Source organism: Hyperolius riggenbachi, chromosome 4 (genome assembly GCF_040937935.1).
Source record: "Hyperolius riggenbachi isolate aHypRig1 chromosome 4, aHypRig1.pri, whole genome shotgun sequence".
NCBI classification, from domain to species: domain Eukaryota; kingdom Metazoa; phylum Chordata; class Amphibia; order Anura; family Hyperoliidae; genus Hyperolius; species Hyperolius riggenbachi.
Window position 1 is genome coordinate 133,725,226 of NC_090649.1, and position 20,491 is coordinate 133,745,716.

At 42.0% G+C, this 20,491-nt stretch overlaps 1 protein-coding gene across 9 annotated transcripts in view; it reads left to right on the plus strand.

The window, feature by feature from the left end:
• The window catches only part of LOC137570520 (beta-galactoside alpha-2,6-sialyltransferase 1-like), a 126,928-nt gene that overhangs the window by 93,201 nt on the left and 13,236 nt on the right, over nucleotides 1-20,491 (plus strand). For all 9 annotated transcript variants that reach the window (XM_068279208.1, XM_068279204.1, XM_068279211.1 and 6 more), the window contains 3 exons: nucleotides 1,358-1,986; nucleotides 5,002-5,099; nucleotides 16,313-16,414. In XM_068279208.1, the coding sequence (XP_068135309.1) occupies nucleotides 1,368-1,986; nucleotides 5,002-5,099; nucleotides 16,313-16,414 (819 nt within the window). In that variant the 5' untranslated portion in view covers nucleotides 1,358-1,367. The remainder of the gene's footprint in view (nucleotides 1-1,357; nucleotides 1,987-5,001; nucleotides 5,100-16,312; nucleotides 16,415-20,491) is intronic.

Below are 20,491 nucleotides of genomic sequence, written 5' to 3' on the forward strand. Positions count from 1 at the left end.
AGCGCTGCGGAGGGGGGCTTTGAAGAGCCCCCCCCCGCAAGCGCAAGCAGCCGGCGGCGATCAGACCCCCCCAGCAGGACATCCCCCTAGTGGGGAAAAAAGGGGGAAGTCTGATCGCCCTGGCTGCTAGCTGATCTGTGCTGTGGGCTGGAGAGCCCACGTAGCACCGATCAGCACAAAATTTCATGGTGTGGAAGTGGTTAAAGTCCACCTGGACTCTTGCACAAGGAAGAAGGAAAACATAGAGAAATGCACTCTGTACGTATTTAGAGAGTTTAGCCTGTCTGATTCCCCCTCATTTGTGTCTAATCACAAGTTGTAATTTATCTCTCCCCTGCGTCACCTGACTGCCATGACAGATAAGGCAGATAAGCTCATTTGAAAGCACAGGATGAAAACAATATGTCTGTTTCCATGAAAGCAGGTGAACTGCAGATTTATTGCAGGATTTGTATCATGTATAATGTTTCTCTAAGGCTGGTTTCACAGTGGGACGTTAAAGTCCCACGTTACAGCAGCCAGTAACGCAGCCTAACACACAGCACTGTAAAATCAATGTGCTGTTCACAGTGCACACGTTGCGTTAGGTAGTAACGCAGCACGTTTAAACAAAGTGCTGCATGCTGTACGTTATACTGGGCTAAGCAGCGTTAGACTGTTTGCACATGCTCAGTAATGTTGGAGGAGGAGGTCTCCCCTCCTCCTCAGCGGCCAGCCACATGGCTAATAAATATTTACTGCACTGTGGTGACTCGGTGGGACTGTAGTGTTGTCCGGATCATGAACAAATCGTTCATTTGATCTGGATCTTTTTTGTGAGTTGAATCATCCGGATCGTTACAATGAAAGATTCGGTTTACCGGATGTCTGTCTGGAAGAAACAGGAACATACAGAATGTACAGTGCAGGGAAAGTCCTGTCCTGCTGATCATTTCACCCAGTCTGCTTCCCTAGTAAAATGATTCAAATGATTTGGTTCAAAGATCCGGATCTTTTCAATGATCTGATTCAAATGATCCGAATCCTTAAAAAGATCCGGACTTCCTATCACTAACCTGGAGCGGCTGCTCAATCTGACATCCAACTTCAACACCACCATGCGTTGCTTTAGGGGCACGTTATGCGACCATAACGTCCCCTAAAACGCAACGTCTTGGTGGGAAAGTAGCCTTAAAGGTTATTATGCTGTTGGGTATTTTATAGAGCAGAGAGGAAGTTCTACCTGAAAAGGAGGAAGGAAGCCATGTAAAATATCGCTTTCCTACTGCATTGTACTATATTGAAGAAAAAGATATATAAATAACTTTTTTTTTAACTTAACTAATGTATGCCATATTTCTTACTGTTTTACTTCTAGATCTATAATCATGACCAGAATCATCTATAAAGTCGGTTTCTTCTGTGTACTGGTTTGCTGCTTCTTGTTCTTCATTCTTGTACAGTACAAGAGTCCTACATACATTAATGCTCAGTTACAGGATGGACTGCTAGTTATCTTGCCCACAGAATATCAGAGGATAACAAATGAAAAGAGAACAGAACGTATTAGTAACAATGTCACAGAGAAATCACAACATGTGCAGAATAAAGTTTCAAAAATAGAAATGCCACCTGTCATTAACTCAAATAACGCACGGGAAAGGTTTCTGAGATACAGGTTCAAGGCATGGCCTAATCAGATGACTTCCAAAGACATTCCCAGAAGGTTGCAGATGGTCAGAAGAAACTACCAAAATATTAACACTTACAGAGTCAGATATCAAGGAAAGATTAACCAGCAGCACAGTGCTGCACAAATCATGTGTCAACTTAAAAATAAAGTAAACATGGCAACACTCCAGCCTTCCGACCTTCCATTTAATGCTGTGTCCTTGAGCAGCGACATGCCCAAGAAGAGCCTTCAGGAGACACTTGGAAAGCTTGGGCGCTGTGCTGTCGTAACATCATCAGGAGCTTTAAAATTCTCAAGGCTTGGACAGGTAATAGGTAAGTGGAAAACTGACATAATAACACAACAGTTCTGTAGTTAGCAAGGGTAGGGTAGGATAGTCAGATGAAGATTTAGGCCTCTTTCAGCTGGGCAGATGACAGGCAATGGAGGCACTCCTGTGGATCAGATGGGTGCTAGCAAGTGCAGACACATCTAAATGTGTCAAAAGGCAGTTCTTCTGTTGCCATGTTACTGCATAGTGCCAAACACTGACACAGGCGAGGCAGGGGAGTAATTTAAGTAAAGTTAGGGGTTACGTATAGGAAAATGTAGGGAAAGTGACAGAAACAAATTTTGGTTAGAGTTAAAGCCTTTTTTCTGACCCGGCAGTAAAATTCATGACATCATGCTTCACAGTCATAGGCAGTACCTCTAGACATCTTGGATAACTCAGCCTAAGTTCATGCACCTGGGTTTTGCATTGATAGTAAAGGTTAATAGGGGATTGTGCCAGTACTCACACAGTTTTTCATTACCTTTGAGAGAGTCATCCATATGACAGAGATCTCTCTACAAAGTATAAAGCTGCCTGATGAGTGGGAGTTTCTTCCTCTGCACAAACCTATCATCTGGCCACATCTATCATGTCCTCCTCTGCTCCTTCCTGTTCGCAGAGTCGGCCTCCTCCCAGCTCCTCCCTGACTGCCTCACTTTGCAGATGATGGGATAGTAAGAAGGCTTTGGACAGCTCAGAGACCTCAGTTTAGTCTAACCAAGCAGTTTATGACATTGGCATAGGAAGTAAGTTGTAAATTCAACAATCCAGATCAATTAAAAAAAGGAAGAATGCAAAATGGTTTATGTGCAATACACAAAGCAAAGTGCATTGTTAATTACTGGTATATTTTCAACATATTGAACATAAAAAACATGAGCCAGAACGAGAGCTTAAAGCTATACACACACTAGACTTCTGTTTCCTCAAATTATTGATAAAAATAGTTTGGGGTTACAATGTAATGTGTGCATAAGTATTCCCAGATGTTGGTGGGTTCTCTTTTAGTTTTACACGGATTGGCATGAAGCTTTGTTTATAGTGGTACTGAAGCAAAAACATTATATAATGAATTGTAGGTGTAGTACGGGTAATTAATAGAACATTAGTAGCAAAGAAAAGAGTCTCATATTTTTATTTTCAGGTATATAGCTTTTTAAAAAAAAAAATAACATTGCATCATTCTCTAATATTTGCAGCTTAAAAAACAATAAGAAACAGTGAGAGACAGGTTGAGAGAAGTGCTTCAGAAAAGAGCACTGTAAATGACTAAATAAGTGGGAGAGCTCAGAGAAGCACTTTTGCATAGATAACAGCTGAAGTTTCTTAACTCTTCCTGTACTGGAAACAATTTGAGACATATCTGTGCTACTAATGTTCTATTTCTTAGCTGTACTACACATACATTTCACTATCTCATAACTTTATGTTCACTTCAGATTCCCTGTAATCACATCAGCTTTGGAAATCAGAATCAGATTTTTTTTTAATTGCCAAGCACGACTGGGTTTGGCACATACAATAGCTCAGAGGTAGAAGTATAGATGAAAATAAAAAAGACGAAATAAAGATAGTACTGAAAGCATACAAGCCTAATAGGAGTGCAAATTAATATTCTCTCACCTATCCATCATAACTGAAACGTCCCTTTGGCAGGGTCCTCCCTTCCCTAGTGTATTTTACATGATTTTGTGCTCCTTTCCTTTGATCGCCTCATACTTAAAGGATACCCGAAGTGACATGTGACATGATGAGATAGACATGTGTATGTACAGTGCCTAGCTCACAAATAACTATGCTGTGTTCCTTTTTTCTTTCTCTGCCTGAGAGAGTTAAATATCAGATATGTAAGTGGCGGACTCAGTCCTGACTCAGACAGGAAGTGACTACAGTGTGACCCTCACTGATAAGAAATTCCAACTATAAAACACTTTCCTAGCAGAAAATGTCTTCTGAGAGCAAGAAAGAGATAAAAAGGGGAATTTCTTATTAGTGAGGGTCACACTGTAGTCACTTCCTGTCTGAGTCAGGACTGAGTCAGCCACTTACATACCTGATATTTAACTCTTTCAGGCAGAGAAAGAAAAAAAGGAACACAGCATAGTTATTAGTGTGCTAGGCACTGTACACACACATGTCTATATCATCATGTCACATGTCACTTCGGGTATCCTTTAATTAATGATCCTACCTAACCAGCCCCAGTTCACATGATTGTGTATCTAGTACCCTGTTTGCCTTGTATAACTTTGTCCTATGTTTTATGACCTTGTTACATTACGTCTGCCATGCTCTATACAATTGTATGTTTTTATTGTCCAGGGCTGCATCATTTCTTGGTGCTTTATAAATACAAAAAATAATAATAACGTTACCTTAAATGGTCACATAACTCTGGTGTTTTGACGTGTTTTGACACTGCAGAGGGTTGGAGAGTAGGGTTAGGAACAAGTTTGGGGGTAGAGTGGGGAAGAGGTCATGAAAGGTTGGGGGTCCCGTTGGACCCAAAATGGAAAAAATCTGTTTGAGGTGCGGTTTGCCTTTAAATGCCTAGTACACAATAGCTTCAGACACTTAAAGAGGAACTCCAGTGAAAATAATGTAATAAAAAAGTGCTTCATTTTTACAATAATTATGTATAAATGATTTAGTCAGTGTTTTGCCCATTGTAAAATCTTTTAAATCCCTGATTTACATTCTGACATTTATTACATGGTGACATTTTTACTGTGGGCAGGTGAGGTAGCTGCTGCATGCTTTTTTGGCAGTAAGAAACAGCTGTAAACAGCTATTTCCCACAGTGCAGCAAGGTTCACAGACAGGAAACTGCCAAGAGTACGTACTCAGAATTTCTTTGGGGGAGGGGTTTCACCACAATATCAGCCATACAGCGCCCCTTGATGGTCTTTTTGTAAAAAGGAATAGATTTCTCATATTAAAGGGGGTATCAGCTACTGATTGGGATAAAGTTCAATTCTTGGTCGGAGTTTCACTTTAATTCTTGTTGTTTCTACAGACTCTTACGATGCGGTTCTAAGATTCAACACTGCCCCAACCAAAGGATTTGAGAATGACGTGGGATCAAAAACCACAATTCGTCTGATGAATTCACAGGTACGTAAAAAATAAGCTTTTACTCTTACTTGAATTTCCATAAAATACATTGGTATAAATCAGGCTGTGTAAAGGTGACCATACACCATAGAATTTTTTAAATATCTGTTCATTTCAAGAATTGCAATCCATTTTTCTGACTGATTGTAACATTTCAAAAATATGACCAATGTACCACACACGTATGTTCAATTTTTCCCCAATTAGGATAAAAATGATTGGAAACTCTGAGAAAATTGCTAGGGGGTGTATATTAATAAATTGACAATCTAACGCACACCATACAATCTTTAGAAAAATTGGAGAAAAATTTCCAGCATTCCAGATCGATACAAATCGAAAATAACGGGAAATCCGATCGGATTTTTTTAGTCGAACGAAAAAAAAGCTTTTGGTTTTTTTCGGGAGATCCGATCAGATTTATCGAATTGCTGTAAAATTGGATCATTTTATTGTATCGTGTGTGGCCACCTTAACCCAAGACTATAGTTTCAAGTATTGTCAGCACACCAGCATTCAGATAAGCACAACTTTATTGTGCTATTATCCACATGTAAACATCTGACGATTTGTTTTGGGGGCCACGCAGGGTCCCCCTTTCCACACGCTTTGAGAAGGAGGGAGCCTATGAGGCCCCCAAAACAATTGTCGGATGTTAACACGTGGATAATGGCGCAATAAAGGTGTGCTTCTCCGAGTACTGAGTTGCTGACAATACCTGAAACTAACTTTTGGTAATTGACCTAATCATTTGTCATGCACCCATCCTAATATGTTGAGGGTGTGCCAGCTCTCTCTGTGGAACATTTGCAAGACTGTAGTGACAGCTAATTGAGAAATCATAGCTCAAGTATGCATAAGCCTAAGATAAACATAAACATAAATGGAGCACTACTACTGCTACCAGCAGGAAAAGTCAGTGGTTGAATAGAAATATCTGTAAAGGTTCTCCATTATCTGGGACTTGGAAGCTAGCATCCACTGTGTTGATTTCTACTTTTGAATCACTTCATATGAATATTAAGGTGAAATCAAAAGTTTGTGTTTTTAAATGTATGACTAATAGACATCCTGATAACTTAAAGTATAATGATACATCATGTGCTCTGCTTGCTGCCCCACAGGCAGCACTGAGTAGCCAAAGCCTCACAAAGACTCTGAATGGTCTGGGAAATGACCACTATTTATTTTGACTTCAAATTAAAGGGCATCTGAAGTTAAAATACATTTATGACATACTGAATTGTATGTGTAGTACAGCTAAAACGTAGAGCATTAGTAGCAAAAAAAAGTCTCATACTGTTTCCAGTACAGGAAGATTTAAGAAACTTCAGTTATATTTGCAAAAGAGCTTCTCTGAGCTCTCCGACCCAACTTGGGTCGGCTACAGTGATGTTTTTTGAAGCACTAATACATCAAAGAAACAGTGAGAGACCGCTTCAGATAAGCATTTATTGTAGGAAAGTTCAAAGGGCCATTACCTCTGCTCTGTTTCATAGTTTAAAATACAGAGTGTAGTTTTTAAACTGCAAATGACAATGATGTAATGTTATTAAAAAGAATCTATATAACGGAAAAAAAAATATGAGACTCTTTCCTCTAAATACCCCCCCCCCCCCCCCACACACACACACACACTCACACCCCAATTTGCAAATCAGCCAGGGCTTAGAAGAACTGCAAACAGGAAAGTGAGTAACTCAGTAACCATGTAGTACTGAGGAGAAAATGAAAAGGACACATTTGTGATGGATGCTCCAAACTAGGTCACCAGCAAGGTCACCACTGTAATGACAGGTGGAAAATACTTCCCTACACCTCACGGGTACTGAGGATCTTTGAAAATCCCAGAGGGTCGCATTCCAAAGTAGTGTCTGTAAAACTGTCCAATACGCCGATCGGGAACCTTATTACAAAGGCTAGTAAACCCACCAACAAGAGTAAAATGCATAGAAGGTGTGTAAGTATTTTACTTACCTTCTATAAAATGAATCAGATGTCTTATAAAAATGTATCAAAGCAGCATACAATTTATTTTGGGGGTTACCTTGCTTCATCAGGTTTAAAGGGAAACAAGGCTGGGCAAGGTGCATGTGAACCCCATCAGCCCTCAGCATGTCTAGCACTAATCTAAATACATCCTGCAACACCAGCTGTAGCTACTAACTACATGAAAATAGGATTCATTACAACATATGTGAACATTACATACTGTATATTACTGTGGATAATATACAGCAGTTGACATGTGCAGGGGGCCCCATATGCAGAGTGCGTGTAGGAGCATGTTTCAACATGTCATGTCCTCATTCTGGCTTGCATCCTCTGGTGTCCAATACAGGGTTTAAACTGGCCATTAGAGCTCCAGGCTCACTGCGTTTGGTCACATGACAGTGTGCCTGGAGCTCTAGTGCCCAGTTCAGAAGATGCACTGGATACTAGAGGATAGAAGCTGAAGCAAGGACAGGTAGCTATATATGCTGACACATGCTTCAATGCGCACTTGTCATTCTCTGGCATGCTCCAATGCATGCTCTGCACAGGGGGTGCTGCAGGGCACATTGGGGGTCAGCCAATTGGTGGGTCATAGCTTTTGGCCAATTTCGTTAGGCCAAAAGTAGGGGGTGATGTATGCGTAGGAGAGCTTATCCACGTGTATATAAGTAGACAGGTAAAGGTAGACAGTTATTGGTTGATTCCTATGGTATAACGCAAACATTCCATTGGAGTACAGTTATACTTCGAAAGGCTGTACAGAGTACATTTTTTTCAGCAACTCAGTTGCCAGTTACCTGGTCAAATAGTTTAGCTTCATCACCTCCCTCCTGATACCAGGTGTCATTTGCATCATAGTTATTTGAAGAATATTTATTTTTTTTATTATTTTTTGCTTGCCTGAGGGAGAGGGAAGAAAAGAAATGACAACCCTGTAATTTGGTTAGTTTCCCGGTCTAGAAGACTAGATAATAGGCATGGCAGTTGACCCCGGGAGAGGAAGGGGCAGGAGAAAAAGCAAAGGAAACGAAGGGGTGAAAGAGAGGAAAGTAAGAAGAGACATTTATGCACTACCTATTACACAGTGGTATTGGTTGTATTCCCAAAGCTGCCCAGTGTAATGCTCCTGCTATAAATTTGTTGTTAGCATGAGCTACTTCAGTGTCCCTGTCTGCTTTGAAAAGGGCATCGACGCCCTTGCGCTACTCATCAAAGGCTGGGATATGAGTACCTACATAAAGAGTCTTTTCTTCACCAATCTGTCTTCACTTCTATCTGCGACCCCATCTATCTGTGAAGAACAGGAAGGATCTATAGGACCCAGAGCTTTCCCTCTCCTTGGGTAAGTATCTGTTTTTCTTTTTTTTCATTTTCGCTTCAGACTCCCTTTAACAGTTGATAAATAGTGGGCTTTAATAGAGGGTGGGCACAATCCCTTCCAGGATGTTTAATTAGTTTTATGTTCCAGGAAAATAATTTGTTGCTGTCGATATCTGCCAACTCCACGAGTGCCCAAGGTTTAGTGTTTCTTCAGCACTCTAAGCTTCTACATAAATGAATGCTTTGGTAGTGTTTAAATAAATCGGGTGCCTGGACCAAAATAACCACTACTATCTCCAGAATCACCCAATACACACTCACACCAGATCCAAAAATTTTATTATTAGGCCTTAGGCCTGACAAAATGAAGTACTCTATTCACAAACTGGTCCAGCATATAGCTGCCTCGGCAAAACTTTATATTGCCACTCAGTGGAAGCAGGTGGACCTCCACTATCCCACTCTATTGACTAAAATAGATCAAAAAATGATATTTGAGCGCATTAATGCACGAGTCCTAGATAACATGGAACAATTCGAGAAAGTATGGAAACCATGGGCTGACTACAGAGGGAACACAACTATGTCTGAACTCACGAATGTATGAACAACAAAAATTTGCTTTCCTAAAACAGAAAGAATTTGCGATAATTCAGGTTGGAGTGAGCTCGAGATGTCTCCCAGAGCACCACTGCTGAATATATGCAAATTAACCATTGTACATATGCTGATTATTTAACACTTTGTAATTTTTATATCATATATTATGTCATCATCTTTTAGTTTCATATCAAGGTATCCTCTTGAACCAAATCCCAGTTTACTTCTAATATGCCATATAGTGTGACACTTATCTTTACCAACCTAAGCTATTGCAGAGGTCCTGTTACTGAGACCTGATCCGATATTACTATCATTGCCACTGACGTGGCGTTCAAAACCTTGTTATGTTTCATGTTGCGCTACCATTGCTTATATATGTAGATTTGCCTCGTTGGAGGCCGATGTTTGTTATAATGATGCTTTGTATTTTTACGTATGTACTTTTCTACAATAAAGCACCTTTTGAACACTAAATAAATCGGGTGCATTCAAGCCAGCCCATTGTTTTTTCAAAGTTAGCTTGGAGCACTTCCCTCTGGCTTTTTTCCTCTCCAAACAAACTCCTGGAGCATCCTTATCCATATTTTAAACCGTCCTTGCAGCAAACGAATGGGGAGGCTCTGAAGTGTAGCATCGTCATTTTAATAATTAAAGCTCTTCCGAGCATATTGTAGAGGGGATTATTCCAGGACAAAAGATTATATTTACATTCCTTCTGAAGACTTAAATGATTAGTTGTATATAGACTTTCAAGGTCTGAGCAAAGTTTCATTTCGTGGTATTGAACTTGATGATATTCCCATTTATATGGTCAAATTTTAGCTATATTCTGTCTAGCCGCTTTTCTTTACAACCAATATCTATCAGAAACGTTTTCTCTAGATTTATTTTGAAATTCTAGATTTGGCTAAAGTCCGTCATTGTGTCCTGCAGTTTAACTGGGGGGTTAACTGGATTTTTTTTAGTAGGAACACCGGATCATCGGTGTAGGAAATCACCTTAAAGTGTACCCAAGGCAATATGTGACACAATGAGATAAACATGTGTATGAACAGTACAACACATATCAATAACCAAGTTGTTATTGATATACAAATACCATTTGTATAGCGCTTTTCTTTTGTTGAACTCAAAGCACTCAAGGGCTGCAGCCACTAACCGTGCACTCAAGGGGGCACCCTGCAGTGTTAGGAAGTCTTGCCTAGGACTTCTTACTGAATAGGTACTGACCCTAGCCAGGATTTGAACCCTGGTCTCCCACATCAAAGGCAGAGCCATTAACCAGTACACTATTCAGTCAATAATAAACATCACTGATAAGCAAACTACAGTCACAACATTTTTCTTGGCAGATTACAACTGAGGGCAGGGAGAGATAAAATACATGAACTACTGACCTTTGTCTAACTCTGGGACACTTAAAAAGAGCCTGTGCCGAAGCTCGGGTACACGTTAATAGGCTGCCAATGATTAGAGACAGTAGAACACCCAACCCACTTTGTTAATGTTTAAATATAAAAAAAAACATGGGATGCTTAAAAAGTAATTTTTAGGAGTAGGAGGCTAAATAAAATTGTTTATCTGATCAGTTTAATTTCACCTTGGGTTCACTTTAAGATTTTGTTCTCCCATCTTTAGCCCCTCAATCTGGTTATCGTACTGTACACAAAGAATAAGTATGCCAACCCCCAAAATAAAAAGTATTGGGGAGAGTGGGCAACCTTGCCTAACTCCGTTTTTTTATTGGTAGTGAACTGAAAATATACCAATTTACTTTTACGCAGGAAGATTGATTACTATATAGTTTTTTTTAATTTAGTATGTAAAGTACAGAGTACATTAAATGTATTGGGTAACAAATATCGGTGTATAATTACTAAACAATGATAATTAGAATAACATATTAAGTGTTACACACGATCATTAGAGTGTAATGAAATGCATTGCACGCAATGTACTGTGCTCTGCTCATCCTGTGTGACACTTTATGATTGCAGGGCAGTTTCTAGGCTAAATTGCACCTTGGACGATTGTGTAAAAATTGAGCCCTCTTCCCCCTCACCCCCGTGGACTCGCAAACCCTTACTCTTTAGGGACAGTCACATACCCACAAGACACATGTAGATCTGCCTACTTACTAGTGACCAGCTGCTCATCCAGGAGGAAGCAGGGACCAGTAAAACACAGAGGTGAAGAGAGCCCGGAAAGCCGACTTCTCCATGGGCACCGCGCACTAACAGCCTACAGTACCGATACAGGACATCAGGTGTCATCACGCAGTGCTGATGTGATGATGACTTGATGTCGGACGCAGGCAGCCCAGGAGGAGTCAAGGACGCTCTGGTAATCTTCTTTCTTCTTCCATTTGGCTGCACCGTGCGTCAACCGCTCCCTAGCGGTTATGTCCTTCTGCCTGCGCCCCTCTTCCTCTACTTGCCAGTCTGTGCCCAGGGCGGTCGTCCTGCTCGCACTTCTCAAGAAACAGTCCTGTATGATTGTTATTGTAATTACTGCAGTTTTGTGAATATACCATATTATTTGCAGAGTTTTCATTTTACTGCTCTCATTTGTAATGCCAACCCTTTAATCTAGGCAGTTAAAGGGAATCTGAAGTAAAAATAAACGTATGATATTATGATTTGTATGTGTTGTACAGCTAAGAAATAAAACATTATTAGCACAGATATGAGTCTCATATTGTTTCCAGTACAGGAAGAGTTAAGAAACTTCAGTTGTTATCTATGCAAAAGAGCTTCTGTAAGCTCTGGATCTTTAGACTTTATAAAGTGGTGGCCAGCATTGTTTTTTGAAGCATTTTTCTCATCTGTCTCTCATTGTTTCTTCTTTATTTATGGTTTTTCTGCAGATAAAAGTTCAAAGGGTCAGTAGTCTGTGCTGTGAAACTATTTAACCTCCTTAGCGGTAATCCCGAGTCAGGCTCGGGATGGAAAGCTGCAGATCAGAGCGGTAATCCCGTGCCTGAGTGAGTTATATGCAGGAGCTGCTGCAGATCTCTCTGTGGTATGTTTTTTTCTTGTTTTTAGTGTCTAAAAGCTTGTGAAAAAATTGCACGGCTTTTAGACCCTGAATCTGGAAATAATCATAACGCCAGTGGCAGTGAGGTTAAAATGCGGAGTGTATTGTGGAAACTGCAATTATTTCAGAATGATGCAAGGTTATAAAAAAAAGCTATATACCTGAAAATAAAAATATGACACTATTTTCTTTGCTACTCTGTTCTATTAATTATTCGTACTATACAACCAATTCATTATATCATGAGGTTTTTTTTTTTGCTTCAGTGTCACTTTAACTAAAACAGGCCTTTTTTAACACAACGCCATAGCTGCTAATGAACTAGAATAAGTAGATTAAAAAACGGGGTTATTTCCACATTTAGATAAGCATTTGAAAAACTCAGATTCTCCTGTGATGTGTTTCACAGCTGCTTAGCTGCCTTATCCACCTGCCTTAACCGCCCTGGCAGTATGATTATTTCTGGATTTTAGGGTCTTTCCAGCACATTTCAGACCCTAAAATTAGGAAAAAATCATGCTGCCAGAAAGCCAGCAGCAGCCGCAGCACTCACTCACCTCCCTGGGCTCCAGCGCTGCAATTTTCCTTCCGTCCTCCAGGTGGCGCTGTAACGCTGTAGTGAGATCACTGAAGGCGATATCACCAGAGTGATTCAGAGCCTCGGAGGACAGGAAGGAGAACCGCTACTGACATCCAGATCCCCCGGGTGGTGAGTAAAAACGCCCGCTGCGCGCTATACTCTGCATTGAGCTCCTGGTGGCTAGCCCGAGCGTAGTTCAGGCTTACCGCCAGGGAGGTTAAAGGACACATGAGGTGAACATTTAAATCTCTCTTTACTTACCTGAGGCTTCTTCCAGCCCCTAATAGTTTCCTCGGTCCCTCACTGCAGCCCTGGTGTTCCCCATGTCCCTCTGGGTGCCCATAAGGCTTGCCAACCCATCCTTTGGTCGGCGCTTCTACGTTGGCATGTGTCCGTAGGCGAACGCGGCCACGTCATAGGGCGCATGCTACATCTGCTCATACTACTGCACAGGCACAGTATGCTTCCGATGATGTGAGCGCGTTCGGGCAAGCACACATGCGCAGAAACGCCAACCCATCGATGTGTTGGCAAGCCTTACGGGACACTGGAGAGCACTGGAACTGTGGCAAGGGACCCAGAAGACTTCTAGGGGCTGGAAGAAGCCCCAAGTAAGTAATGATAGATTTACATTTTCACCTCAGGAGTTTTTTTGAAGTCAACCTGTGAGGACATCAAAAATAAATAAAAAACACTTGCCTAAGTAGTGGGAGGAGTCTGGATGGTCCAGATCCTTCTCGAGCCCACCGTTGCTAGCCGAGACCCTCCTCTTTTTCATACTGGGCATGCATGAGTACGGTCCATACATGTCCAGTAGATTGAAGCTGCCAAAAAAGCTTCTACTTGGACAGGAGTGTGGCCACAAGAGCTTATCTGGCAACCGCTTGTCGGATATGCTTAGAGGGGCCAAGTGTTGGATCAGTGGGCTCCAGGATGATCCTGCATATCTTTTTACAAGATTTTCAATCCCTTTGCTGAAGTAGCATCACACTTCTCACCTATCGATTGGGAGGATCAGGGATAGGGTGCTTTATTGTAATGTTGCTGAACAATTAGTTACCAGTGTTCTGCAGTCATGTGACAAACGGTGCAGGGAGAGAAGAGACTGGCGAATGCAAGTTACATATCAGAATCGCATTTATTTCGCCAAGCACGACTGGGTCATGCCCGCAATTGGGTTTGGCACATGAATACAGGGCATATATATAGAACATAGAAGTCAAGAGCATAGCACATAGTAGACATCACTTCATCTCAACATACATACATAATACTTTTTCAAACATCTGCCATGTGGTTTGCAAGCAGAAAGTCAAAGTCACCATGGGGGGTCTGCGGGTGAGAGCACGGGCAGAGTTTATAGAGTTCAGCAAAGTTACAGCTGAGGGGAAGAAGCTGTTTTTGTGTCTCGCGGTCTTTGTGGCGATGGACCGGTACCTCACGTACCTCCGCCCCAGGGGGAGCTGATTGAAAAACTGGTGGCCAGGGTGGGAGGGATCCTTGGCAATCTTCAGTGCTCTGGAGCGTAGTCTGGCATTATAGAGGAAGTCTAGGGCAGGGAGTGTATTCCCGATGATCCTTTCCGCTGACCTGATGACCCTCTGTAGTTTGCGTCTTTCGTCTTCGGTGGAGCCAGCATACCAGACAGTGATGGAAGAACAGAGGACGGATTCGATGGTTGCGGTATAGAAGTTCGTCAGGAGTTCCCTTGACATGCCGAACTTCTTCAGTTGGCAGGGGAAGTAAAGCCTCTGCTGGGCTTTCCTCTGGGTGGAGACAGTGTTTGCCTTCCACTTCAGGGTGTTGGAGATGGTGGTGCCCAGGAGGCGGACACAGGGCACTTTCTCCACCTCCGTTCCACCAATGTGCAGTGGAGGTGGGGTGGAGGCATGTTTCCTAAAGTCAATGATAATCTCAACCGTTTTTGCATTGTTGAGGACCAGCTTGTTCTCCTTGCACCAGTGGCAGATCCTGTCCACCTGGTGGCGGTATGCCTGCTCGTCATTATTGGAGATCAGGACGACTATGGTGGTGTCGTCTGCAAATTTGATTACCTTGACAGAGCTCGCAGAGGATCTGCAATTGTTCGTGTAAAGGGAGAACAGGAATGGTGACAAGATGCAGCCTTGTGGGGCCCCTGTGTTGGTGGCAGGGGAGGACTGGCCAGGGGGGAAGGGGGGAGATTTCCCCCCAGGCTGCCTCTCATTTAATGATTTAGGGCTGGCACTGTGCCTGGTGAATTCAGGTTTTTGTATAAGGCAATGTGAAACACTAGGCTGAATGAGGGAAATAAACGCCCAATTACAGAGCAATTGCAGGGCAGGCAAGCTAGTAAATATACACAGCATGATACAGAGCAGAGGCTTGCCTGCAGGGTCCGTGGGAAAAAATCTGTCTGGTCTCTCACCATTGTTAACTGCATGTGCACAGCTACATAAGATATTGTCTAAGTTGAAAAGTTTTTGACAGTCCCTAGACTCCAGAAGGGCTGCTTGCAGACAGACCCTAGACTCCAGAAGGGCTGCTTGCAGGACTTGTGTAAGAGTTAAAAACCCCGACCGTTGTAACTCAAAATGTATTATGTGCCCCTGGTGCCAGCGCATTTATACTTTACCTGTCACGCTGTCCCTTGAGTGTCCTTGCTGTATTTCCCACGTGACTACCGGCATATAGCACGTGGGACACGTGTGTGATGTCATTTGGGCTGGGGCTGCCGTGAAAACGGGCCTCTAGTTTGTGTTTCCCCCCCAGGCCAAAAGGTCCCAGTCCTCCCCTGGTTGGTGGTCTTTGGTTGCGCGGAGGTGGAGCCCAGCTTTACCACCTGGGATCTGTTTGTAAGGAAGTCATTGATCCACAGTTGGAGTGTGGGGTGGACCCCGAGCTCAGCCAGGTTCTCTTGTAGTATTTGGGGGCTAATGGTGTTAAATGCCGAGCTGAAGTCAAGGAGGAGAACCCTGGCATATGAATTTGGTTTGTCAAGGTGACTGTTGACAAGCTCCAGACAGATATTAATGGCGTCGTCGGTCGACCTATTTGCCCTGTGCGCAAATTGGTACGGGTCTAGCTGGGTTTCTGCTTTGTGTTTAAGCAAATTACATAGAAAGAACACCTTGTGTGGCATATAAAAGCAAATGGCTATAACTTTCTGGATTACCCTTGTATATTCACTTGTATGAGCAGTAAACTAAGAGACCAAGAAAAATGTCAAAGCATAAGTTGAAGTAGCAGTAAGAGCTCCAACAGCTGTGTTCTTACTGCACGGGTAACAAGTGACTGTAAGAGCTCTCCAGGTTAGGGGACACCCGACTGTGGACAATGATGTACATTTTCTTCATAAAAGTGGGACTGCTGATTTAATCTGTAACTCATATACATATCATCTACAATCTTCAGAAGAAAGCACAGGAAAGAACTTGGGGTTATTCCACACAAGTATGGTGAACAATTAACTTAACATGTGTAGACAGCGCATTCATTTGACCAGGATTTACACAATTTATGTAGTGAGTCACGCAAATTGCGTAACCTTCTTCTTCTGCTCCTTCTGCACATATTTTAAGTTTACTGTTTTTTTGTGAACTTTCACATTTGTCAAATGGAATTATATATAGTAGTAAGAGAAATGAGTGTGCTGTCATTCATTTCAATCCATGGTAATTATTTTCCTTTTTATTTACAGGTGGTCGCACTGCCAAGTTATAAGTTTGTGGAGAACTTTCCTTTCAAAAATGAGATACTAGTTGTGTGGGACCCAAAACCATATTCAGCGGGTTTACATGAGGTGAGAGAGCTTTATTGTAGAATTGTGCTGATTGTGAGGTGTGTGAATCACATATTGCAGTGTAGGGATAAATATAGCAGATGAGTCACTGAGTCCATGTAGAGATGAAAAGCATATTTCCCAAGTTGATTTTAATTAATTTGCTATTTGTATGCCTATTGAAGCTGATCCAATCAAATGCAGTTGCAATTTTGATTGGTCCAATTTCAATCTACACAGAAATTGCAACTAAAATTTGCATTCATCTGGAAAACTGGAATCCCTTCATTCATTAATAAATAGTTTTCTAGAATAGGGGAATGTTGCAGTGTGAGTCAGATTTTAATTGCTGTTAGTGCTTTACTGGAGAGGTTTTATTTACTCTTGTCCTGTATCCAGTACAGACAAAGGGCTTGATTCACTAAAGCGTGCAAAGTGTTAGCACGCAAGTGAAAAGCCACTTTGCATGTGCTAACATGCTTTGCACATGCTCGCTAGGGTGCACATGCAAACTATTTAGCACCGTAGTTAGCACATGCAAACTACTGACACCATAGTTAGCACATGCAAACTACTTAGCACCGTAATTAGCACACGCAAACTACTTAGCACCGTAGTTAGCACATGCAAACTACTTAGCACCGTAGTTAGCACATGCAAACTACTTAGCACCGTAGTTAGCACATGCAAACTACTTAGCACCGTAGTTAGCACATGCAAACTACTTAGCACCCTAGTTAGCACGTGAAAATGACGGTGCTAAGTAGTTTGCATGTGCTAACTACGGTGCTAAGTTTGCATGTGCTAACCACGTGCTAAGTAGTTTGCATGTGCTAACTACTTAGCACCCTACTTAGCACGTGCAAAGCTTTTAGGCGTGATAACTGAGTTATCACGCTTTTGTGAATCAAGCCCAAAGACTGCAGTAACATTCTAGCTGTGCTTGTATCTCTTTTGAACTCTATTCAGACTTCAAATGATATGATCTGAGTGGAGATGGACTTTAATACAGCATTTAAATTCTGTTTTGGGACAAGTTTACAGTTGCATGATCTCAGCAAAGATCAGAAAACTTTGGTGCACTTTTTCCCCCTACCCTCCCAGCTGACTTTTTATAGTTTTTTGTGCTTCTCTCAGCTATGTAATATAAAGTCACACTATAAGTAAGGGGCACATGAAGCCTGATTTACTAAGGTTGGAAAAATTGGAAGAATGGAGAGGATCCAGCAGACCTGGAATGTGTTTAAAAAGCATTTTCTGCTTAGTGGCAAATCTTTGCAACCTTCACCCAGGTCATATCAGACATAAGCAGTAAAGACTTATCACCCGGTGCCTTACATTAAATACCAGATGTTTCTTCCCCAGGCTTCATAAGCCACTATAGTGTGTTCCCAACACTCACCAGATTAAATGGAAACTTGAGATGAAGAATGCTTTAGGTTTTATACTTACATGGGGCTATCTCCATCCCTCTCTAGTCTGTCTAGTCCTCTCTGTTGGGCATCTGTGAGGCCTGCGATGCTGGTCGAGCCCACCTTCAGATTGCGCTCTTGTACAATACTATACAATACAATAACATTTCTATAGCGCTTTTCTCCCATAGGACTCAAAGCGCTTAGGCTCTCTCAGATTCAGTAGTTGGTAGTAGGATGAAGTATTCACACAACAAAAGTTATATTTCTGCAAATGCCAAATTGAACAGGTGGGTTTTCAGTCTTGATTTAAACACGTCCAGAGATGGAGCTGTCCTGATCTGTTTTGTTAAGGAGTTCCAAAATGTAGGAGCAGCATGACAGAAGGCTCTGGGACCAAAAGTTTCCAAGTGGACTCTGGGTATGACTAGATAATTAGAACCTGTGGATCTGAGATTGCAGGGATTTCAATGCAGCTGTAACATTTCTTTCATGTATCCAGGGCCCAGATTATTTAGTGATTTAAATGTCAGTAAGCCAATCCTGAATAGGACTCTCCATTCTATAGATAGCCAGTGTAGGGAGTGCAGGACTGGCGTTATGTGGCAGTAACGGTATTGGTTGGTTAATAGTCTGGCAGCAGTATTCTGTATCAGCTGTAGGCAGTACAAGTCCTTTTTTGGAAGGCTAGTGTAGAGAGCATTGTAGTAGTCCAGTCGGGGTGTGATGAAGGCATGAACTAAAGATGGTAGATCTTCTGGGGGGATGAGGTGCTTGATTTTTGCGATGTTCTTCAGGTGAAAATAGGATGATTTCACCACAGGCATTTATAGTTGGAGTTGGGTCTGTCACACCAGGCTCGAAGGAATCATATAGTTGGGTGTCGTCCGCATAGCAGTGGTATGTCAGGCAATGTTTTTGGATTCGTTTTCCAAGCAGTAACATGTAAGTTGTGAAAAGAAGGGGAGAAAGGATTGAGCCCTGGGGCATCCCATACTTAAGTGGTACAAAGGTGAACAGGAAGGGCCCCATAGACACTTTTTGGGTTCTGCCACTCAAGAAGCATTGGAACCACTGAAGAACTATGCCATCAATGCCACAGTATTCTTGTAGCCTGTTTATCAAGATGTCATGGTCAACTGTATCAAAGGCTGCAGAAAGGTCTAGCAGTATCAGGATGGAGCACTTTCCTCTGTCTCTTGCCATGAGCAGGTGGTTGCATATTTGGATGAGGGCAGTTTCAGTGGTGTGATGTTTCCTGAAGCCAGACTGAAATGGGTCATAACTGTTGTTTTGTAGGATTTTGGCTTCTAGCTGAAGGTATATGGCTTTTTCAATTCGCCCACCTAGAAAAGGAAGGTTAGAGATAGGTCTGTAGCTGGTCATTGCATCTGGGTCCAGGGAGGGTTTTTTGAGGAGAGGCCTGATGATTGCTTCCTTCAGTAAATCAGGAAAAATCTCTGATTGTAAGGAACAGTTTGCAAGTTTGAGGAATACCGGTACAAACAGGTCAGGGCAGTTCAACATGAACTGTGCTGTGCCAGGATCCAAGTCACAGGTAGTTTGATGGAGGTGAAGGAGGATGCTTGATGTGACTTCTTCATCAATTTCTTTGAAGTTTGACCAAGGTGTTACGTTGTCTCTGCTAATGATCTTCGGCACTATATTAGGCTCAGATGCTGTAAGTTGGATGGCGGACTTTATAACAGAGACTTTGTCTGAGAAGAAATAGGCAAATTGGTCACAGAGGTCCTTTGAAGACTGGATATTAAGTTTTTGACATGCCGGGTTGCAGAGTTTTTCCACTGTGCGGAACAGTTGGGCAGGTTTGTTAACTGCGTTTGCTATCTCATGTGCTAGAAAAGATGACTTTTTCTCAGTGATTACCTTTTGGTACTTCTTCAAGTGGAGGATTAACGCATATTTGTCTTCTGGGGACTGAGATTAGTGCCACAGTCTTTCAAGCTTTCGGCCTTGTCTTTTCAGCTCTTTTATAGAGTTATCAAACCACTGTGCATGATGATGTGGAGTAAGATATTTGGTGCGCAGAGGAGCGGTGGTCTCAAAGGTGGAGGACACACATTTGTTGTATTTAAACACCAGAGTATCAGGACCCAAGATGGAGTCAGTCAATTCATCAAAGCTGAGGTTATCTCGGATATGTTGTAGTGTTAGCCCTTTTAAGCGGCAATATTTTATTTGATTCTTGAACTGGTGTTTGACAGCTGGTATTGAGAGGGAGAAGTGGATAGACAACAAGATTCATTTCCACACTGGATATTGACAGCCCAGTATGGAATATAAGCTCCAGAGTGTGACCTTTCTTGTAGACGGGAGCATTCTGCGCAAGCGCAGTTACAGTTTTTAAGAACTGTGCAATTTATCAGGCTAGATTTCAGGAGAACGGTGGAGAAGGACAGAATCTGAGCAACTAGACAGGCTACAAGGAACTGGAGGAGGCCCTAGATAAGTATAAAACATGAGGTGTTTTTCATCTAAGGTACACTTTAATGATCCAGAGTGGTTAGGGTCTCATCAAGCACTGGGTAACTTCATGGTCATTCTCAGCCACTCTACACCACTATCTGATTTTTTCTCTCACTTCCAGATCTCAAGTGCTACTGCACCTCCGTGCAATAATGTCTCCAATAGTAAAAAACATGCTTATGGCTTTATCCGTAAATAT